General features: G+C 40.2%; 1 protein-coding gene across 2 annotated transcripts in view; it reads right to left on the bottom strand.

Moving 5' to 3' along the window:
• The window catches only part of FRMD3 (FERM domain containing 3), a 139,652-nt gene that overhangs the window by 48,002 nt on the left and 66,693 nt on the right, over positions 1-24,957 (bottom strand). The window contains exons 1-3 of one of the 2 annotated variants that reach the window (XM_054186737.1): positions 16,461-16,589; positions 16,302-16,344; positions 7,257-7,335 (exon numbers count right to left, since the gene is read on the bottom strand). In XM_054186737.1, the coding sequence (XP_054042712.1) occupies positions 7,257-7,335; positions 16,302-16,344; positions 16,461-16,484 (146 nt within the window). In that variant the 5' untranslated portion in view covers positions 16,485-16,589. Of the gene's footprint in view, positions 1-7,256; positions 7,336-16,301; positions 16,345-16,460; positions 16,590-24,957 lie in introns of those variants that run through there. The other variant, XM_054186736.1, reaches the window with a different exon arrangement.

The following is a 24,957-nucleotide window of genomic DNA, read 5'->3' as shown; positions in this document are numbered from 1 at the left end:
ACAAATGTCTGTCACCGGAATAACCTCATTTCCATCTACTATCTGTTTGCAATACAGATGACTCAACTCCAGGTTCGCCAAGCCCCTACCGCAACTGCAGATGAAGGGTCAGCAATATCTATTCTTGTTTTCAAGCAGGCTTCACGACCGCCAGAGACCATGTTGCTAACTGCTTAATAGTCAATTTATTTACCTATTTTAAGATGTTCAATGAGGCAAGAAAGCTTCCGCCCAGCCAAACTTCGTGGTTTGTCCATGTAGTGTTTTCTTGTGCTCAAGTCACTTCACTCATTTTATGCCAGTAACAAGCACTTTCCAGCTGACAGACTCGGTCACCTCGAGAGGCCCAGCAATGTTTCAAAAATTGTCATCTCAGCATGGTGTCTAACTTTGACTGCAGCGCTCTTTCCCATGCTACTGTGCATACTCAGGTGCAGAGTAGCAGAGGACAAATGCACCTGTTTACAATATGCCTGGATCAGGTGCCCTCCCCCACCCCAGCAGAATTTATGAGTTCTTTATGTATATTATTCTGGACACTAATTTCACATTCTGCCTTCTACAGCAGATATCATCAAGTACACTGCAGAAGTCCTGCCAAAGTCTATGAATCTAACATAAACACTATTACATATTAGTATGTAATATCACAACTAAGAGAACACTTTTTCTATGCTTTACAGTGCCACCTAGATAACAAGGCTAATAGAGACAATAATTATATTATCTAAAAATGTATTGCTTGTCTACTTACTAATATTTGAGAAGTATTTTGATACCTTATAAACTAAAGAAAAGACATCACTCTATTAGCTATTGATAAAACAAGGAGTTGACAGATAGATCTTGGAATCACCAACTCAGGGCACAGCAGCAGCCAAAAAAGCCAATAAAATCTTGGGCATCATCAGGACAGATACTATGAACAAGACAGAGGGGCATTCTGCCACTATTTAAACCCTTGGTGCAACCACATCTTGAGTGTTTTACCTAGCTCTAGCCTCTGCATCCAAAGTAGGACATAGTTGAGCTTGATACAGAGAACAACTAAAATGAGAGAGAGGGTAGATCCACCCTTACAAGGAGAGACGGTGACGGAGGAGGAATAAGGCTGAGTCTTACGAAATCTTGAGGGTAGTGGGAAAGGCAAATGCAGTACTGCTGTTCACTGAATCCTGCAAATCTAGAGCTAGGGGAAAGCAATGAAATTCGGAAAATTGCTTAAGGCAGATGAAGGAAAGTACCTTGCACAACAGGTAGTGACCCACCCTCCCTGTTCAATGCTTTCTGGAAAGAAATACTAATGCTAAGGATTCAAACAAAATGAAAGTAGCAGCACCTTTAACTCCACCCTGAACCTAAGTTCCTCCTAGATCGCCAAAGTCACCAGAGAAGCTCTGGATCCATAGTATTACCAAAAAAAACCCCAACAAAACCAAGCACAAAACCTATTCCCTCAGAAATAAATAGTCCATTTTCTGCCCTGGGGTGTGGGTGGAAAGGTCACTTGAATAACAGCTTTCCAGTAATCTCAAAGCTGTCATTTCTGTGGTCATGATGATGACTGCCACTTGTTCTAGCAATATGTGGGCTTGTCCTTCTGGCTTCAGAGCTGGCCAGTGCCTGCATTACAGTGTACAGTCTTTCTTTGGGAAAGGGGAAAGGTGGGAAAAATTACCATGCCAGCCAGCTGCTTTACAGCACTGGCTATTGGGGGAATGGGGCTGGGAGGGGGCCGGAGGGCAGGAAACTTCATTGCTACACAAGAATTCATTTCAATGATGAATAAAGAGGACAAAGGAGTGGTAAAGCACAAGCTTTGTTTTGGATACAGGGTACATAACAGCCCCACCACAGCACAGGAATAGGTTCTCCTCTGCAAGCTTCCACAACTGAGCTCCATCTTCTCAGCCCTCATGCATCCCCCCAGAGGATGGGGGATGGAGGACCTCTGAATGCGTAAGGTCTCCTTCTCCCACAGGCACAAGCTCCACCAAAAAATCCAGGACTCTCCTGGATAATTTTTTTCCCCACCCCAAATGCTATCTGTGAGCCTGCCAGCACAAAGTGCTTTTACTAACGACTCTCATTCATTTTCAAGACCTATGCTATTCAATCTAATTGTGAGTCCAATACTATTAGAACTATAAACTCACTTGAGAGAAAGCCAAAACAGACAGGCGGACTTGCAGAGGCATCAAAACATAGCTACCACCACACATCTTAAGAAAAGCAGGACAGGGTACCCAAAGAGGCAGAAGTATTCCTAAATAACGCCCAGAACAGGGTTCGGCAGCACAGGCCTCACCTTGGAAGGATGAACATAATGCAAGGCTTTTCAACTTGCAAATAAATGGCATGATATTCAAGCATTGACAACCAGCTGGAACGCTATCAGCCTCAGCTGGCCTCCCACTTCTGAGGGGAAAAGCACCGGGCTCCTCTAGTACAAGGCAATATGAAGTACAGCTGTTTGAGACAGGGCTAGTCAAGCATTGCATGCCTGCAGCTGAAATGCCCTTCCTCGCCCAAGCTAGCTCCCTCAGGGCTCTTGAATTTGCCACGTTTACATACCCCAAGTCTTTGTCATTTTATACGCTTTTCTTGTATCAAAGTACTCATTACACCGTTTTATGACAGCCTAGTGATTGAAGAACTGCTTCTTGGATTAGGAAATATGGATTAGGAAAAAAGGGCATGATGAAAGCTAGTTGAAATAATCCATCTTCGGTTAATTCTGCCAGCTACTCACCCATGCCCTTTTCTAGGTCTGTTTTTTTCTACAATAATCATGGATTACTGCTGATACAGTATTATCTGTAGCATTTTAGATCGTTCCTTCAGGACCTCAAATGACTTTATGTTCTCTCATTTTAATTATACATACATAGTATAATGTAGGGATTTGGAGATAAGAAGGCATGAGGCCTTGGGCTACTTTATTACATAAGAAAGAACAAACACTGATTTATTTATTACCTAAACAAGAACACTGAAAAGAAATAACATAGTAAAAATCTGTGCCCAAGTGTGACTGGTCTTTGGATCCATCTGTACACGCACCCTTGACTGTTCCCATTCTGTTCACAGGCAGCATCCCAGGCTTTCCCAGCTGTGGACCCTTCCAGGGCTCTGACCTGAGATCAAAGAGCAGTGAAGAGAGGCACCAAGCAAAAATGCCTGCGCTTTCCAGAGAGTGTAGTGGGATGCTGTTTGTACTGTGAATTGAATGACCTCTGCAGTTACAACTTCCTTCATGACAATTTTATATCTTTGTACGCCATGCCAGCAGAATAATCTTGACTATCATAGTGAACTCTGGCATATCCTTTTTTCTGCACGTGATTTCGTGCACATAGCTAAAGAAAACCCCTTCTCGCCTTGAAGCCTATCATGCTCTCTGGAATGCACCAAAAATATGAAAAAAAAAGAAAATGAGGAGAAAAGGAAATTAGCAGCAATACTGAAAATGTACATACTCAAGGCCTCTACCCCAATCCTGTGTAGTGTCAGCCAGAAAACAGGCTGCAGAGCAGATGCTGATTTAACAAGAAAAGAAACCAAAATTATGTTTTACAGGTATGTGTGGCAGGGAGCAAGGGAGATGTGAGGACCTGCCTGTCATGTTGCTACTGCCTAATTAAAAACTAGTAGTTATTACTCTCATTAGGGATGCTCAGTGCAGCCAGTTAAATGCTGCTTTCTGAAACAGAAGTACTTTGTTCCGGCTTCAAGTCACCTGGACGTGCTAGACAACCAGATCTAGAAAGCCACAGATGTACCACTCAGAAGAGCCTGACGTCCTCCAGATACCGCGCATGAAGCAGAAGTCAAACCCTCAGAGATAGCCACAGCATAGAGGAACATAATTCTTCTATTAAGGTTGAGCACCTTTCTCCCTTCAAAAGATTACACAAACTGTTAAAAAATCCATAATCACTGCTTTCTGTTGCAATCTGCTGAGCCTCCAGTGCACCCGAAATAAATTCAGAGGCCCCATCATTTAAGGAAAATAAATTAAATCCTTGCCACTTTCTCGTCTCGATATTTTAAAAGGCATTAGAAAAAATGCCTGACTAGTTTAACTAATAAAAAGTATGTGTTTAGTCTTCCTCAAACACGTTTCAAACATGTATGGCCTCACTGCCCTGCTGAGGAAGCACTATTTCCAAAAAACAAGGACAGATCTTCTAAATCCATGTTGACTCGACAACCCCCATGGCCACTGAAGTTAACTTGTGAATTGCAATCCTAATGCCAGCCGACTCTAGAGAAAAGGGTGATCATGGACCACACAGAACCTCCTTCTGCAGCAAGAGGCGGGAATTTTGTCCTGAGTCCACGGAATTCCTTATTTAGCAATAATATCTCAAAGTGCCTTAACATCCCGAGGCAGGCACTGATTTTATTTCAAAAGCATAGCTATGGAAGCGATCGTTAATTAAAACAAGGGAAGATGAAAGTAAGCGGGTGGAATGGTACGATGTGACTGATGATATTCACAGACGTCCTTAGCAGTGGAACGAAATGCAGTGACAGGCAAGCGCGTGGCTCGATCCTTTGCCCAAGGCACTCCTGGCCCCTGAACACACAGTGTGTGCGCATTGTCAGGCTCTTATAGTTTTTTTTCTATAATATCACAGACAGAGGGATGACTTCAGCTCGTTCATTCTCCATCTCAATTTCCTGAAAATAGTTCCACCTGTAAAACCACAGACTAACTCAAGGATTACAATTCAGCCCAGGCTACCAAAAGCAGGACAGAAATGAAGCCGCAGTAATCTGAGGTGACAAATACTCAATTTTCTTCCTGTAAGCAATGTCTAAATCATGATTAGTATTTCTATCCATGTTATGCTATTTTCACAGAAATCAAACAACTTACTCCATACACACACAGTTTCATGTACTGAATGGATGTTAATTTTTTAACATCAGATATTGCCATGGAAAAGCAGGAAAACCAGCTCTTTTTAAGATCTTTATGTCTCTGATGTCTCTATGGTATTTCATAGAATCATAGAATGGTTTGGGTTGGAAGGGACCTTAAAGATCATCTAGTTCCAACCCCCCTGCCATGGGCTATTTCATTAAAGATTTATTCCTATAAGGCTTTTACAAAGACTGCATCGACAATAATCCACATGGGGGATTTAGACAGGGTTAATTAATATTCTGAACCAAAGAGCAGTGTGACAATGTGACAGGATGAGTCTTACTGTATCTTAATTTCATTACCCAAATGGGAACTACGGATACCCGTCAGATTTCTATTCAGTTGAAGAAGACACCAGCTCTGTACGTCCTTAGGCACGGAGAGTAGCAGAAATGCAAAACACCATTACTCTGACTCAGCTGACTCTGTATACAGCTATGAAGTACAGATGGCTTTTAAGTCAAAGGGTGACAATATCATTAATTTATTTTCAAATCATCTTAAGCACACACTGCAACAAAAGAGATTGTCCAGTGAACAGAGCAGAGCTAAAAAAAATAAAAAATCTAACAAAAAGCCAACTAGCTATCAAGGCTTCATGACTCTTCTCTGTCAAATACTAACGGACTTTTTTCTTCTTGAATTTCACCAATCATTGCAATCCAAGAAAAAAATTAACTCCAGCCAATTTACAGCACCACCTTGAATCTGACCCTCTGCTTTAGGCTATGAAGCAAATTCTCAGAGGCGAGTTCCATGACTACACTTCACTTGCTCATTTCAGGAGCATTTCCTACACTTATATTGTGTAAGAGACCTGGGCAGAGACAAAGCAAAGCTTCCTAAATAGCAACACTGGGAAAATACAAAGCCAATCACATACAAAAGGGTATGATGTGGACAAGGTAGACATATGAAAGAGAAATTATTAATCCTTTTTAAGGTCTTAATAGTATTAGTTTTAACAAAAGACACTCTTCATGCAGCAGCTTGACTTTAAAAATTAATTTGAAATGTTCCAGCAGGGCCTAAAACATACTGACAGCACAATACACTTCAGTGAGCTAATTCTAGATGCTTTGCATTTCGATAAAAATTCTCCTGGGAGGGTATCCAAGTAGTTAAAAGAAAAAAAAAAAGTCAATTAATTAAGGCTCTTGAATGAGGAAGGTCTATACGAAGTTTATACTCTGGCTTATAAAAAAATAAAATGTTCATCCAAGGACAAACACGAACAAATAATGAAAAGCCCTTGACTTCCTGGTTTACAACCTGTTCACTCAGCTAACAGTTTTAGTATTTCACCCAAGATAAACAGTTATAATATGAACTGCATCTTCCAGCTGTTCTATACAAACTATAAACTTACCATTCAGCAGAATGCAAGCTGTTCCTGAAACTTTCAGTATGAGACCAGGGATAATGGGATCGCTCCCATTCATGAAGTGACTCGTGAGCATAAGAATTTGGAGGGCTTGGGGAAAGCATCAGTGAAGAACTCAAGGCAAGAAATGCTCAGGCGCCCCGTGCTTCTTCAACATGCAACTCTTAGTCAGCAGGTGCAACCTGCTGACTAATAATGCGGTAAGGCGTACATACAGTCCTGCACAGCTGCTGCAGAGGTCAGAAGAGCTGTTACTTCCTTACATCTCTTCCCCCAAACACCCAGAGCAACAGAATATTCACAATGGCTAGTAGGAAGGACGTTAACTCCCATTTGTTGCACAGGTGTGTTTTCACAGCAAAGGCTGCAAAATTCCAATGTAAACAACAAGACTTCTTAACCTCCAGAGCAGCTGTACTTTAAAAATATAAATATATTTCACCTCTGCACCAGTTTGCTAAAGGTCTATCAGTACTTTAAAAATACAATCTTGTTTGTGGTCTTAAAGACACACACAAGAGAAAATTCAGTGAGGCTACTCATGTTCCTGCTGAAAGAGTTAGGGCTATTACCGAATTAAACTTCACATCTTATTTCACACAAAAAAGAAAAATTAAGACACAAAATGAACTTACTCAAGACCACAGTCCTTGCCAAAGGACGAGCCAGGATCATCCTTGCCCAGTCATTTCACCATTGCCTCGCTTTCTGAAAGTTCTTCAACAGCATCACTACCTACCTACGTGTTGTAGAAAAGTCCCCTTAAACTGTTTCCAAAAATCCGTAGGTATCACAATAAATAAAAAAGCTCTCAGTAGTGCAAATGTCTGTCTCCTCTAGTATTTTACCCTACACAACAAAGTGTTTTATTTTGAACTTGTTAACGATGTACATTAAATGCACAGACGAACAAACACACACACACAAAAAAAATACCTGGTGAGCTCTTCTTTAATCTTCAAGGGTTCATGTGGGTAGAATTTCACTCTAAAGCACATGGTATATGGTGGATGAGCTGAAACATGACAAAGAAAAAGCGTGAGAACAGTAGCAAACAAACATTGCCTCAGCCACTCTGAAGGAGTGGCCTCCATGAGTCTTACGAAGTAGCCTGTGTGATGGTTAGCTCTGAAGCTTCGGGCAGGGATTCAAACAAAACCAATAAACATTATACATACACAGGAAAAGAATAGAACATATGACAAAGAAGGCCAAAGCATGTGCAAAATACAGCTAACCTATGCAAGTCAATTTATAAATGGTTTTGCACCTCATAAGACTTATAGCTTGATCCAAGAAGTACAAAACACATTTCGGCCGGTCTTTTTTTTTTTTTTCTTTTGTGCCAATTGATAAACAATTGCATCTTGTCACAATGAGATAAAAAGGTGTTATGTATATTTGCTATTCCTGATCATGATAATGCCTTGATTAAAAAATGGAAGAAACCATTTTAAGCTTGGTTAATGAAGCTTGAGACAACAGAACTGCTTGTTTCCAGTATTTACCTACTCCTGACCTATGGTATCAACCGGTCCTTAACTACAATACTGTCACTTCTCACCAAAAAAAAATTAAAAAAAGGGAAATAAATAAAGAAAATCACAGTAACGATTTCAAGTCATCAATCAGAAACTGTCTCTCAGTTTTACATTAATGAACACAGCTTTATATCCCACTGTTGTATCTTTAATAGCACTCAAGATATTATCTAATCCTAGGCCAGTGATCTTTCAGTGATTACAGGAGGGACAAAAAGCAAATCAAACACTGTTATTCTAATCAAAGTGGCATCTTGTGATAATCATGTTAGAATAAAAGACATGTGAAAACCAAGTAGAAGGCTTAAAAATATCAATCACATCAGGCACAATACACAGGTAGGCAGAGCCCTCACAGCTATCTGTAGACAGGTAATGTTCATGTTTTAAATTTCTTTTTGAAGTGAGAAGAAAAATACTGCATCTTCCAAAGGTAAATGTTGTAGGGAAGAAACCCACCTATGTTACGGAGGCCACGGTAACTGGCAGGCCTGCTGGTAACACCGAGGGAGTGCATGGAGAAGGAGCAAGCGCTAAGGCAGAACTTGCTCTAAAGCAGCAAGGCACGGTAAGCCGTGCTTGGGTCCTCTTTACAAAAATGTTTACCAACACAGCTACTTTTCAATGGACAGAAACAGAGAAAAAGCTGAGGCTTCAAAAAAAATAGGAACATGTGATCACTGCGCTCATTTGGGAGTGTCCTACAGACCTAAGTGCGCACTTACAATCCTTTTTTTAAAATATTTAACTATGAAATTAACTTTCTGCACACACTTACACTCGTACTCAACATTTATAGTTGCTTAATTAACAAGTCAGGGTTTTGTGGTTTTGGTTTGTTTTGTTATTTTAAAAGTGAAGTATCCATGCAATTTTAATTCACAGTAAAGGGCAGATCTATAATATTCCAGTTAGTTTTAAAAGTCCCTTAGTCTTAATGTATACTCAATGCATACAGTCAATTTAACCTTCCCAAATCTTGAAGAGGTGGTGCTTTTACAGGAGGAAAAGAAGGGAAGGCAGAAGAAAAGGGCAAAGAACTTTACAGGTGAAACAGAGAATTACATTTTAGTTATCGTAATCTGCAACAATAATCACTAAGCTACCAGAACATTTTACTGCACCATCTCCTCAAGCTTACTAACTCACTGGCTTGTATAAACAGCATGTGGAAATTAGTTCAACGATCATGATATTCTTTAAGCTACTTTGACTGCAGTATCTACCTGTACGCTGCAGTTTTCCAGAAAGACATCTCTGGATATCACGTAGTTCCACGTGATGTACAAAACCAAAATTAAATAAAAATGCATTACATCTTTTGTTATGGTTGGTACCTTTGGAGGGTTCAACTGCTTTTGAAGATGAAGTTATATCTTCCCTTCAAGACCTCATGTCGCACTTTTTAAGCTTCAACAAAAACTCCTGATTTGACGATTTTTTACTTGTTTAAATAACTACTCATTTAAGATGCAAGGAGGAACGTCAGAATAGATGGGGATGGTGAGATGAAAAATACAGAAACAAAGAAAGCAAGGAAACAGTAACAAACAGAAACAACCATGAGGAAATGGAGAAAGAAAAACAAGCCTTAAGTGTTCTCTAGGGATGCTTTGAACATTCAATCTAATAAAATCTGGACAAGCCCTCTGACGCAATACAAACTGCTTTCTCTGGGCTTCAGCTTCTTAGATGTGACCGCAGCGTTGTCTTACAGTGACTGGAAATAGGCTGCAAAACAGAGGACACTGCTATATCCTCCCTGCCCTGTAACGGCAAACTGGAAGGTAAACTGAATTCAGTGTCACAGAATGGAAAAAAGCCTTCCAGTAACACACTAAGGAGTCACATTGCCTCGACAAAGCAAAAGATAACATAAGTAATCTTAAATGGTTCTGTCTCTTCTTAATAGCCGTCTTAAAACTATGCAAGGGAGAAAAGCTTGCACTTTCAGAATACGGTTCCACCTAAAAAACATGCTAGAAGAGCCAACCTGTATTAAATGAGCAAGAGCTCTTCCTCAGCAAAAAAAAGACTTTTAAATTTACTGTCTGATTTAGAAGTAGTTTGTGCTTGAAATAGGGATGCAGAAATAAGAAAAGCTAGTGCATGACTCTGCAGGGCCCTAGCTAGTACAAGCCTACTGCAAGACCCTAAAAATGTATTGAATTTTATGCAAATTTTTGGATGTCGATGACTGAAACATTGGCTGAGTAAAAACAAAGAAACGTGGCAACCACCAAAAAGCAACAGCTGCCCTGTATGCAAAGAGTGTCATAGTGAGGAAAGGATGGCCATACACTGCACTTAAAAAACAGCCCACATTCCGTTAAGAGCAAAGGTTGTAATAGGAAGTGTTTTCCTTGTAGCAGAAGGCCAGTACGTGACAGAAGTATACACCAATGCACAGAATACACAGGAGATTTGGCAAGGCCGTTTGAGGCCTACTTGGTAAACTTTTTCCTAGACTCAAGCTTCTCTAACAATATTCCTCATCAGTGCAGCAAGCAACACAAAACAAGGCTGCTGCAGCCGGCTACACAGAGGTCCTTCCTCAGCAACGCCTGCAAGAATGGCACAGTTCTGACCTGCAACTTGAAATGTTAAAAAGAATATGATCCCCTCCATCCAATCTATCTCCGGAGATGAGATATGAAGGTACATTGCAATTACAGGAGGAAACGGGGTCCTCTTTTTCTGTTCCTCTTTCTCAGTTAGAAAACCAGCCACAAACAATGCGGAATTGAAAGGGGCCCCCACAGCTATCCACTTTCCTCTCCATTTTGATTTTAAAATGGATCATGAGCCTTATGTTCCTACAAAAACACATTTGATGATATGTAAACATTTAGTAAGGCCTTCGTCTTACAGATTTTACAACACTGGAGAAACACACATAGGAACCTCATACTCTCCCATTCACGATATTCTTTTAGTGGAAAGCAAGACAGACAGCGAATTGTATCAGCTCAGGACATGAGACTGTCAAGCCAGACAATTCCTCAATTCCTTGAAAGCAAAATTACTTTCTACCACTTACTCACACATTAAAGGGGAAACATTAACAACAAACCTTCGCAAAACAGAACTCAATTTGCCGAAGAACATTTCTTCAACGCAAAACTAGCCTGAATATAATCAGTTTTATAATAGCTATAAGCCTTTTCTTTCAGAGTGGTCCTTTATCTGTCAGATAAGGAGGAGCTGGTACAGTGAAATGCCCAAGGCTTTGTCAGAATTTCCTACCATCACAGGCTTCGCTTTCTCACTAAAAAAGATTCACAATTACAAAAATTTCAAAGGACTTCAGCATGGAGAATAGTACTGTCTGCGAACTCCATTGCAATGGGGGTATTAATTTGCCAGTTTATGTGGTAACAGCACATAAGAGATGAAGGCAGAAGAACAAATAAAACCATTTAAATTATATCAAATGCTGAAAGCAGTTATGAACTAGACCCTCATGAAGGAACGACACACACACAGTGTGGAAGGTTTCCACGCAACTGTGATTGTAGGTTTTTAAGGTTTATTTCAGTTGCATTTAACTAAGACAAACTGGCCAATGTACATGAAACAGTAAGGAGCCCCTAGCTAAAAAACAAACCTCTAACACCCCGACCAGAACGAAGAGGGATGTGGGCACTGCACCCCTTGGCACAGATACCAATGTGTAAGGGTCTCACATGCATTCATTTTTAAGCAAAGCCCACTGAATCATTCGTCTTCTGTGTACATGAAGAGCTTATAGGGCATAAATAAGCCTGAGAAAAACTACACACTCATATTACCATTTTCTTCATAGAAAGACAGCCTGAAACAGTAAGAAAAAAATATTTATGCAAGAGAAAAATTGTTTTTAAAAGCTGGTGAAAAACTTGATTGACGTTTTAAAAGTGCGAACCAAAGAGGGAGAAGGACAGAAGATCTCTCTGGAAGTTTTCCTGTTTGTTTTTAACAACCTGCTTTTCATCCAGCACAAATACTAGCTTCTGTAATGAGCTGTACTGGCAGTGTTGGTTTTTTGATTATACATGGAGTACAGAGGGATACTGAAAGCCAAAAGCAGATGTTTATCTTCATATCCCTGAGAATGCAACATTGCAGAAAACTTCCTGCGTCTCTCCTTGATGTTACATATTCTCTGAACTACACTACCCTACCAACACTTATTGCTCATTTGAAAAAAAAAAACCAAAAACAACAAAACAAACAAACAAACAAAAAAACATTACACTCAAACAGTCTTCATGTTCACTGACGCTGCAGAAGGATCTCTGGGGAACCCTAAGACATATGTTGTTGTTTCCGTATACCTCTTCCCCTACCAAATAAATCAGCTGTTTATCCATACCGCTTGCTGAGCATGCTTAAGACAGAGAGAACACTACTCAGTGCTTTTATTTTATGCTTAAGATATACCTGAGCTACCATAAATCTCAAATTGTGGGGTCTTCTTCATTGCACTTAATTAGTTATGGGACAGCACAAGGCAACGTGGATTTTCATCAACCAGTTACAGTAACGCGTTAAAGCATGTTATTAAATCTTCAGGAGGATCATAGGTAAAGAATATACAGCATTTGGATTAGTGCCTGAAGAATGACACAAAACTTCCTGGTTTCGATGTGCATGGATTTGTGAACCTCATATTTGATTAAACTCTTTTTCAGATTTGTACTGAGACACGAAAACTGATGACAAGTTTGTTGAAATTCAAGAATCTTTATAAAGTTTTGGACAACCCATCTCAGCATCTGGGTTCTTGTTTCCCCTGTTTCATTCTATCTGTTTTCACATTTTATGACAGCATTAGAGATTAAGAAAATTAACAAATTCCAGTGGCCCGACACAGGAAAATATCCTTTTTCAATTACTCTCTCAGATCATTTGAGATGCAAGGCAGCAAGAAAACCATGCAAATTTTGAACTCCTGCACATCAGAGCAACAGAACTGATTCTGTTCCACTGTCATCAAGAACAAACCCCATATATTTTGATATTTCCTACAAAGCCGCTTACAGAATACCTGCATACTTAGTATACAGAATGACCTTTAAAATTAATGAAAAAAGAGAGAGGGAAAGTGCATCGGAAAGCTCTGTTCTTTACTTAAACATCAATGCTGATGTGACATTCCTGGACAGAAAATAAGTAAAAAAATATTAAGACGGCCAAATGGAAAGGAACTTTACTGTCAGCATCTGGGAGAGAATAACAGTGTACCCAAAAATACGCAAAAGAACATAAAAACTGGTTTAAAAAGGTCTTCATCTAGAACCATAAAGATGCAGCTACTTCAGGCAACCTTCCAGAAAGTTTTTCGACACACTATTGGAAGCGTGGTGCTCACAGCTACTGATAACTGGCCACCAACTGGCTTCAACCAGTACAAACGAGACTGGCAGTGGTTCAAGACACTTCTTAGAGACTAAAATTTCCCCTCAAGAAAAATTAGTGGCATATATGGCTGAGGCACAGACCTAGACTTTACACATCGTATTATAAACTTCATTCTAGTGAAGATGGAAAATGCAAAGGTAGATGCTGAGACAAAAAAGATGCCATGCCTTCATTCTTCCTGTGTTGCACCAGGACACATTTAAATGGTTGCAAATGCCTTAAATGCATTTTAGGTGCATAATTTGCACCTTAAGGTGCAAACACCTTAAATATGGTTTCATATGTGATAAGGCAAAATATAAAATATTTGGGAAGATTCCTTCTGTCATATCCCAGTATTGCTAAATACAAACTTAAAGCAATCTTTGCCAAAGCAAAAGAAATTAAAATGGCAGCGCATCACACAAGAACCTATGCAAACTTCAGAGCTTCAAACATAAACCAACAGAAACGTGTAACTGCCAAATTGTGATTTCTGTATAACCTGACTATATGGAGGGATTATGCCTGAATGATTCATCTACTACGGAGGTCCACGAAAACCTACTGAAATTTGTATTAGAATACTACTCCCTGTCATTCGTTTTCTGCTCTGAATATTTGTCAGTAATGAGCTGCATGAATAAATACACTGAAAAACTTGTTACTGTGCTGGGGGAAAATGAAGTTCCCCTCAAATGGTAGCTGAGATCAAGCACACAGCATTTTTCAAATTTTGCTGCATGTATGCAAGTGCTCCGTAATCCTATGTAAATCTGAGCATTCAACTGAATTTAGAACACTTTAAATCACTAGTATTAATACAACCACCTCTTGCATCAGAGGAAATGAAAGTCCATTCTTACAAAACAGACCATTTCACTGTTTTCTGAGTTCCTTAATGGCGAAGAAAAAAAATGAAACCTCCGTCTAATACAGTCACTGTGAATAGCTTTCTGCCACCATTTCTTCCAGAAGTCACATACATAATGTATGTTCTATTAACCAGTCACTTCATTGCTTCAGTTTTTACACTTTCCACCTGCTACTAATTTCAGTCCTCACTTGTGTCACCTGAGACTGCAATGCTTTTCAAATGAACATTGGTAATTTCTTCTTCTGAGTCTAAATCTTTTCATAGTAAACTGAATATTTTTAGATAAAATACAAATTAAACTTGTGTCCCTTTAGAAATTGTTTAGTGTTCTACATCAATGTAGCATATTTTTAGAAAAATAAATCAAGAGGTTCCTGATGTGAAATGCTTACAAAAACGTCCTTGAAACCTGTGAGAGCAAAAGATATATTTATGCGTAATCTACATGGATTCTACACACATGCATATAAAATGTATATCTAGCTCCTTGTTTTGTTTCCTTAAAGGGTAAGTTTTGTAACCTTAAAGGGTTATCACAGCAACTAAAGTTCTTCATCTGTGACAAAAGATGAAGTTAAGTTACACTAGTATTAAACTGAAGAAAAAGCCAATCACATAGTTAATTCTAGTTCTGTGTCCTAAATCTAGGTCTGATAACAAAACGCCTTTGCTCGCATCTCATTCTCTTTTGCTGTTGTTGTTGAGACCTTTTCACTGTGATAAATAACCTCATATTAGTTGCATTTTATTTTGCTTTTTTCCTATGCATTCATTTTTCAGTCTTCAGAGTTTTGATTAGGATTCTATCCCAAAAGCCACACAAGTCCTCTGATGAGACCATCACATTGCTACATCTATGGAATTTATGGAGTACCATCGATCACATCTAGGCAACATCTATATGCAGATAGAGTTGTTTTGAATAAATCAAAACACTCTCAGTGAGTGCATCTGTTGGCATGGTTCCTGAATATGTTGCTATGCAAAGTGCAAAAAGAAGCATAAGCCCTTACACTTTGTTGGGCACAAGCAGTGATACAAATGCAAATTAGAGGATACTTTGAGGAAACTTCTACTTTCGGCGCACTGGAAGGAAGAAAGAGATAAAGATAACTCATTATTACAGTCCCTCTTTTCTTCCTCCACTAGCACTGCAGAGGAGCACAACCTAGTTTTAGCTAGACATTCTTGAACTTATTTTTTACCGGAAAACACTCCAGCTGCCTAAACACTAGCTATAAACAGTTCACACTGGATATGCTAGGTGTATGTGTGCATGCTTATATACACATGTACACACATGTTGTAATATATACTATTGCTGCATTAACGGAAGAATTTCTTGAAGTATTCCGTGTAGTCCAGCCAACACCCAGAATTAACTGTTTTAACGTATTAGACAATCTCTTAAGACTCATCACATTTAAAAAAAAAATACATTATCTTCCACACAAAAGACACCTTGTACTTATCCTTAAAACAGGAAACAACTGCATACAAAGGGTATGTCAGTAAAATTCTCCTTCATTTCATATACTAAGTAGATAGATAGACAACAGCTTTTATTAAACAAGACACAACTCCCAATGGCCTAAACCAAGTCTCCAGAACTTACAAATAAACACTCTGTTCCGCTGCTGGATGTAAACTTCTGAGTACCAAAGTAGTTCTGCTTCCTGAAGAAGTCTTCACAGTTGGCCCATGTAATGGAAAGGATGAGCCAGACCATAACATTTCAAAAAGAAAATTAAAATAACACATTCCTATTTTGAGGAGTCCTTTTAAAATAACAATTGTAATTTTCCACTTGCCTCTGGCAGGAGCTCACCACTTAAGACTGCCACACTCCATAGCCTATTGCCATCTCCCAGTGGCTGATAGTGTCTGATGGAAAACGAAAGGCAGCACATACAGGTCTTCCCACCAGATCCGCCACCCCACACACATCAGCTGGCCTCTGGCTCCAGCCTTGAGCAGTAAGGCAAAGCTCTTGATGTGCAAAGAGCACTGTGAGAGAGTGAAATGAGGGCAGCATGGAGCTTCTATGAGTCCACATAAGATGCGAAGGGCCTATTTGCACCAGGAAACAAATGAGGCGTATTCTACATTACTGCATGGAAGCTCAGGAAAACCTTTGGACATTTCAAAAGCAGTTTAAAAACATGCGCTATCAACACTTACATTTCATTTGCTTGAAGATGGACTTGTTGGGCTCAAGCCAGTGCTGGAAAGGCAAAGCAGAGAGCGGAGGTTAATACGGATCCCAGCAGACAACAACGTCCTTGTAGATGTATGTGGTACAAAAATAGGAAGTAGGATTTTTGTTTCACTGAGACATACGTAAACTGGAAAAAGCACCTCCATACTGTTTAAACACTGGAATTGCCCTGTGTAAGGATACTTGATGTTACCACTGGTTGTAAGATGTAGCTGAGATAAAAATAAGACAAATATTTCAAACACAAATTCAAAGGAAACAGGTTCTAGTGATGAGTTTGCAGCAGACATTTCAGTCTTACACTTTCAGCTATTTTTTTCCAGAAGAGTGATCATATTGGACAGTAGGACAGACTGTTCAGAAACGCTAACACCGTCTGTTCATTAATGCAGTCTCCTATAACTAAAGCATGTGTAAATATGTGACTCTGTTCTCAGTCAGCACCCTCAGAACACAAGCTATTGTTCTCTTCTAGCAAGAACTAAAAATCTGAAGGGAAAAAGAATGTACTTTTCCATTAAATGTTTATGCTACAGACAGCCATTGCACAACAGAGACAGAGGTATGGATGCCTACTAGCTGGTGTATAACTTTCCAGGGAAAGTCTGCAATGGCAGGAAAATTTTTTTATACTTCCGAAAAATAAACTCAGATGCTTCTGCGACGAAAAGCTGGGCTCACATTTTAGTTAAGAGCCTTAGCGCATCCCCTGCTAACACTAGCTGAACTGTTCAGGAGGATGTTTTGATTGACAAAAGAACATGCTGATATTCAAGTGCCACTTCTGACCACAGCCAGCAGCATTTGTACTAGGATTTTTCCTGTAAGCAAAAAATCTCCACACTAATATGAGATTTGTGCTGCAGAAGCAGCTGGTCAAAAAGCAAAGTATTCAGTTTTAATGAGCATAATCAATGCTGGAAGACCTTGCACTAAGGGGTTTAATTTTTAACCCTTTTGATTCTAGCTCTAAAACCCTACAGTCTACTGCAAAAAGAAAACCTAGCATTTTTTAAACCATACGTGTTATTTAAAATATCCTACATCAGATACTATTTTTCCTCATAACTTACAGTAATTCTACTACAGAGAAAGGCAAGGGGAAGATATTTTGTAGGAACTGTTAATAGGTGACAGAAAACTATTATTTTAAAAATCATGACGTCTCAAGAATTCAGTCAAAATTAGGGGTAACTGTAAATTAGTTTCCTGGAACAGCACTACTCACAAAACAAATAACTTGGAAAGAACATTTTCATATATCTGCAGCTTATACGCTATGGCTGCTCAGAAACTCCTGCATATAGTTTACTGCAATATTGGAGATAAGCACTACTATGTATTTCTGTTTGAAGCTCACTTATCACTGAGAGACTGATATGGAACCCTGGTACTCAAAAGACAAACAAAACAAAACAAAAAAACCACCCCAAACTTCAAACAACAACAACCAACCCTGCACCATTTCTTCACCTCTTCCTGCTCCCTATTATCTCTCTTTTTTGGGGGAAAGGAAGAAAGAAAACAGAATTGAGAAAGCAATGACTGATTCAACAACTTACCAGAAATATCTAGCTCATTTCATTCTTTTTTAGATCACAGAGATACATTATTTATACATTTTTCTCCGAATAATGGGGGGTGAGGGTTGTTCATAAAAAGGTAAGGCCGTTTAAGAAATATGATACAGTCTGCAGTACTTGATATATACATAGCCCAGAATGAATTCACAGATAGGAAACCAGTCAAGACACGCAGATGTGCAAGTTTACTTTCCTTAAACTCTTCACACGCCCACACCACCTCCACCGGGATCTCGGCAATCCTAGCTGAAGATTCAGTTTCAAGAGGAACTTGGACAGTGAGACATGCTGTACTGTTCCCAGGGAACTGAGAGTTAAGAGGCATCTCACTATTTTCATCTAGCAGGAACACAACACAATTTGTTTGATAATTCTTTTTGAAAGGTCAGGCTGAAATATTAGCACAGGCCAGGTCAGCATTTACAGCTGTTTGCAAAAGTCAATTACCTATTCTAACCAAAAGTCAGAGGTAAAAGAAGCCAATTTGCAAATATGAAACCCTCATAATTCACCATATGAATAAAGAAAAAGGGGAAACATGGGTGCAATTCCTCATGCAGTGCATCAAACCCCCAGAAATGCACATTTAGCTAGCACGTCCAAAAGCAAATATGTTTCCCTACAACCTGACTTTCATGGGTTAAAAATAGATTGAAAAGACACTGAGCAATTAAGCCATCTAGACATTCACTTGGAGGTCAAGGAACTGACAGGCAGATTTTAGAAGCTCATATTTCTGTGGTGACCTTCTGTTGGTGGAAGATTGCAAACACAAAGGCTATTCAGCTGAATCTTCCAGAAAACTGAGCAGTTACTTTATAATTTTTGGAGATTTTCAAAGACACAGCAATTAGGTGCTTAATGCTCTCTGAGTGTCAGGGGAAGACAAACACCTAGTCGTTGCTAGTACTTCTGAAAATAGCCAACCCTATATTTGTTTGCATATTTCAATTTGAGTTTTAGGAAAGATCTTCCCCTGAGTACTTATCTTCCAGCCTTACAGCATTGACTATTAATAATTAATAACTGTGCCTCATCTCTATTATAGAGTGCTCATGCTATATTTATTCTGAGATTAATTAGCTGTTATATCTAGGACCAGATTAAGGTTCCTATAAATTCATTGAAGGGTTTCTGCAGGAATTTTCAATTGAAAAGTACCTGGCTTTGTAAAATGCTTTTTCAGTGTATCAATCTTTTTTCAACAATTTTGCTGAAAAAGAAAAAAAATCCTCAGATGAAAGGAAAATACAACATTTTGAGTTGGCTTGCCAGGACAGATTTTAAAAGCATTTTAAATCCTCCACTGCAAAAAATTTTCATTACATACTGCCTCACGGGAAGGGGCCATAGGTGTTTCCAGTTCTTTCTTGTAAGGCTCATAAGACAAATAAAACAGACAAACCAAAAAAGTCACGACGTAAACTTGGAAGCAGAGACAAGAACCTTTCACTCCTTGTAGCAAAATGGGCAAACTAGGTGGAGAAAGAAACCCAACAATCTTACACAGTTTCATTTTCGCCTCATATATTCACACTGTTGTCCATAAAGATTGCTTTAATTGGATGATGGCCTACACTGTCAGAACAGCTTGGCTTTATATGTGATAGTACTTAATGATCATCAGAAGTCATTTCAGCCTCTCATTTCATTGATGGCATGTTAGGAACATGATTGTTCCCCAATGGAAAAGAAAAGACTTTGATGGTATTTGAGAAGCTGTGGCAGTCCGGTGAAGTTCCCACTGACTAGAAAGGCGGAAACCTAACACCCATTTTTAAAAAAGCGAAAAAAAGGAAGACCTGGGGAACTACAGTCTCACCTCTCTGCCTGGTAAGATCACGGAGCAGATGCTCCTGGAAACTACGCTCAGGCACATGGAAAATAAGGAGATGATTGGCGACAGCCAACATGACTTCACTAAGCGCAAATCATGTCTGACAAATTTGGTGACCTTCTACTATGGAAGTACAGCATTTGTGGATAAGGGAAGAGAACCGACATCATCCACCTGGACTTCTGCAAAGCATCTGACACTCTCCTGCACAACATCCTTGTCTCTAAATTGGAGAGACATGGATTTGACAGATGCACCATTCAGTGGATAAGGAACTGGCTGGATGGAGGTCAATGGCTCTATGTCCAAGTTGTTACCAGTGATGAGTGATGTTCCTCAAGGTTCAGTCCTGGAAGCGGTGCTGTTTAAAATCTTTGTGAGCGACATGGGCAGTAGGATTAAGTGCATCCTCAGCAAGTTTGCCAACAACACCAAGCTGTGTGGACCGGTTGACATGCTGGAGGAAAGGGATGCCATCCAGAGGGACCTAAAGAGGCTTGAGAGGTGGGCCCATGCAAACCTTATGAAGTTCAACCAGGCCAAGTGCAAGGTCCTGCACCTGGGTGACAGCAATCCCTAGCACAACTACAGGCTGGGTGGACAATGGCTTGAGAGCAGCCTTGAGGAGAAGGACTTGGGGTGTTGGTTGATGAGAAGCTAAACGTAAGTTGGCAATGTGTGCTTGCAGCCCAGAAAGCCAACCGTATCCTGGGCTGCATCAAAAGAAGCGTGGCCAGCCAGTTAAGGGAGGTGATTCTGCCCCTCTACTCTGGTGAGACTCCACCTGGAGTACTGTGTCCAGCTCCGGGGCCCCCAACATAAGAAGGGGACCTGCTGGAGTGAGTCTAGAGAAGGGCTACAAAGATGATCAGGGGGCCGGAACACCTCTCCTATGAAGACAGGATGAGAGAGTTGGTGTTATTCAGCCTGGAGAAGAGAAGGCTCCAGGGAGACATTCCAGTACCTAAAGGGGGCCTACAGGAGAGATGAGGAGGGACTCTTTATGAGGGAGTATAGTGATAGGACAAGGGGTAACCGTTTTAAACTGAAAGAGGGGAGATTTATATTAGATATTAGGAAGAAATTCTTTACTGTGAGGGTGGTGAGGCACTGGCACAGGTTGCCCAGGGAAGCTGTGGATGCCCCATCCCTCAAAGTGGGCCAGGTTGGATGGGGCTTTGAGTAACTTGGTCTAGTGAAAGGTGTCCCTGCCACTGGCAGGTGGGGTTGGAACTAGATGATCTTTAAGGTCTCTCCCAGCCCAAACCATTCTATGATGATTCTATTATTCTAATCTAGCTAACACCTATTAGCAAGGATCCTGTGGAGACATTCACGTTCAGCACTGCCAATTTCTAATCTCTTCTGCTGAAAGAGGTTTGGGTAGCAGCTGAGTATCTAGATGGTCAGGCAGATGTCCTTAGAGAAAAAGCAGAAAGAAGGATACTTAAAGATCTTGAAGGTTGTCCACAGGATAGCTAATGAGTCTTGGTGCTTCAAGTGGCAGTGGTGAGTAAGCAAACTATTATTGATATCACTTTTGGTCCCGGGATCCTAAAATATGCTGAGAGTTGCCTTTTGGCTAAGGTTTCATTGCGACTGCATGCTGTGTTTCAGACTACTGCAATTTTTACTTTGTAAATACAGCCCTCACCTCTGATCAGCCTTTGAGTGGCACTGAGTAGTCATTAGCGAGGCCAGGTGTGTTCTTGCTTACCCACAAATGCTGAGCAGCTGATGCGCTACCAGCTTTCACAGCAAAAGCTCAGGATGAGCAAGGACACCATGCAAGGGTAAAAGCACCATTCTAGCAAGTCAATTTAACTCTACAAACACTGATGTGCTTTTAGTAAAGGCACTTCAGCCAGCAGCCTGTTTTGAAGCCAGTCATTCAGTGGGAAGCTCAGACAGGGCTGAGCTTGATCTCAGTATAGCACAGTGTTAAGGGGTTTAGAATAAGAAGTGGGGAGGAAAGAGGACAAAATGTCCCATATCTATTCTTACAGCCCTTGGAAGGGGTCAGGTGTCATTAAATTCACCACACTGTTCTTCCTCTACATTGCAACAGCCACTCTACAATGCAAAGAAGTGTGCTCCAGTCTCCTCTTCCTATGGACTGCTGCATAAGACTGGCATAAACCAAAGCTCACCTCCTGAAAAAACACCAAGCCAAAAGTAGATGCTTGGGACCTGACCAACCAGAAGTCCAATGAATTCAGTGAAAAGTCTCTCTGCTCCTCCCACACACAAGGCTTTTGATTTAGTCTCTGTGTTTGCAAGAGGAGCAGTACTGAAGGGGCAACCAAAAGCAGCAAAATGCCGTGAATATTTAAATCGCCCTCGGCAACCAACACTCAGGCAACTGTTTGATGCACATAGAGTAAAATACAATCAGAAGAACCTGCAGATGTCACAAGAATATTCTAGGCAGGCAAGGACTGGATATGAAGACTTTGTTTAATGGATGGAAGAAAGCAGGAGAATGGAGATATGCCCTGAAACACTGCTAGAAAAGTAATAAAATTAATTTCATTTAAACCTCAATCCTATATTAATCTTGAAAACGAATACCTAACCTTTTCCTTGAATGAAAAGCAAAATCAAAATCAATTTGCTTTAGCCGCAAGGCAGTGACTTGCAAGAGGTCACTGCCTGCCAAAAGTCACTCAGAAAAAATAGTAACAGTATCCAAAGCTAATGGAAGTTAGACAGGGGAATTAATTGGGTGTCCGCTCTGTATCAGCACAACAGATGCCAAATGACCCAGGGCACCCTGCATGTCTCCTGCATGCCCTGAGGCTGACACCATTTTTTCATGGCTTCAAGAACCTCTATACCAAGCGTATGGTTATTGTTCTATGGCAGCAAAGGAGCTGTTGCTCTGTAGTGTTCCCATCAGCTTTGGTTAGTGGTATCCTAAGCAGGAAGAAACAACGTACATCTCTATCACAAAAATGAATCTGCTCCAGAAATAATACCATACACTGGAACTGAATCACCACTTACATGATTCTTAGCTGGAATTTATTAAACAAATTTCCAAATTCTCACTCTTACTCCTATTACCCTAAAATACTCAGAGGAACTCAAATGCTGTATGTTGGAGTAGCTCAACCAATCCATAACCTCTACATCCACTAAAAAATCTGCATATATTGATGTATGCAAGAGCTACAGATGCGCCCACAGACAACAGGTTCACAGTTGATGGGAAAACCGTCTTTATTTGTATTAAAATAGGCTGCAGAATAATTTGGTTTACCAGGTTACCAATCTTCACACAAGATATTTCAGTTAGTAGCATTACTGCTGAATTAAGTGTATATGTATATTTACACTACTATTCATTTATGCCAAGATTTTGATTAGTACATAAATGCACCTCTACTGGTAAAAGCAAGTACCCATTTAACTCAGCACTTTGTCCCTGAAAATGGCCTGAAGCAAACACTTACAGAGAACAAGAGTAGCACCTCCCATTGTGTTCACTGGGCTTTTTCCATCAGCCTCCACGACAATTCGTTTTTAAGTCTTTGTAGACTTTCACCAATTTGTCTAAACACTTATTTTTTCACACTTTTTAAAATAATTTTGGCAGCTACAACAATGAATTTTATGACTAGGTATGGTATTTTAAAAACTACTTCTCAATACCAATTGCTTTATAATTTCCCCAAGTGCATTTTAGTTCTGTTGTAAGAATTACAGGGCAATCTTCCCCTGATCGCCTTCTCCAAGCCATTTTACATCGTATCTTTCTCTCTCATTCTCTCTTGCTTGCTCTCTCTCACTCATGTCTTTTCCTAGTGGAATTATTCTAGTCTAATCCATTTCTCTTTGTATGAAATCCATTCCTCCCTGATATCATTCTCATGGCCTTCTTTGTTCCTTTTTTAGTTCTACTATATTTTTTGAAACAGTGCGACCTGGACTGCACACACCAAGCAGAGTCACAGCAAGACTTTGTGCAAAAGCACATAATTTTTGTGATAACTCTGTCCAGGAGGAGACACTTCATATGCACAGACAAACGTTACAGTTTTAATTAACCTATGGCTCAGTCACTCTGGTGTTCAGCCTATAATACTTCTGCTCTACCCCTTCAAAGAGACCAAAGAGGTCCCACATAGATCTCTTTACATAGCTGTATGGAGCCTCATGAGTCACTACACAAAGACACAGCTTTGTCAAATGGAGGCTGCAAATTAACTGTCGTCTCTTTCTGCCAACCTTCACCACCCTCACATGGGACTACATGCACATTTTTAAGAACACGTATTAAGTAGCCGTTGTTGCTAAAGCAGACATCAACTGCACCCAAGACATGACGACCCTTTCAGAAGGTCTCCCTGATGAGGCACTGCTGTACATCTTGTGAAGGTGTCTCATTAAAACAGAACTGCTACCTCATGATAAAGAAATTCATTACTCACAGACACCAGGCTCCAGTTTCCTTCCCCAGTAAATACTGGGACAATGCCTAACAACTTAGGTTATAGAATTAAACAAATACTCTGCCCAGGTCCCTTGGAAGTGATGTACTCTGGAATACAAATGGGACTCCCCAGCTGCCTGACTAGTGAAATATGCATGTAGTCTGACAAAAAACTGCCTGTGTGTAAAGCTGCCTAACAGTTTTCACTGTGTCTAAGCTTGAAAGCAAAACGAGAATTGTATTTGCGACAGTTCTCTAGGGGGAGACTGGCAGAGCACCAGCAAGTCCGTAGTGCACAATGTTGTCCTACTAATGATGCCCAGGGCCGGGCTCTGTGCTCTGGGGAAGTCAGAAAATCACAGAGTACTCACAGCCACCATTCAAGATCGGCTGCGTAGTGGGAGTGTATTCATACAGCAGTTTCACTGATTTGAAAGCTGTGTTTTCATACTGACAGGCACACATGCACAGAGCTAAAACCACCGCACTGCTACGCTGCTCCCATAGAACCCTGCAGCACATCCAAATGACAAAGCATCTTAATGCTTCGGGGCGATTATGATCTCAAACATTTCTACAGTGACTGGTGAGACTTCACAGTTGCTTCAGGGTCCTACAAAGCCTTTCCATAACACCTAAGGCTTCCAGCCTACCCTATGGGTAGCTCCACGGTATTTCTGCCTAACTACCACCTCATACTTTCACATTCAAAAACAATCACAAGCACATGCTCAAATCCACCCATTGGGGGCAAAAAAGAGGAA

Source organism: Rissa tridactyla, chromosome Z (genome assembly GCF_028500815.1).
Source record: "Rissa tridactyla isolate bRisTri1 chromosome Z, bRisTri1.patW.cur.20221130, whole genome shotgun sequence".
In the NCBI taxonomy this organism is placed as follows: Eukaryota; Metazoa; Chordata; class Aves; order Charadriiformes; family Laridae; genus Rissa; species Rissa tridactyla.
The sequence above is the reverse complement of the archived record's forward strand: the minus strand, read 5'-3'. Positions and strand labels throughout refer to the sequence as shown.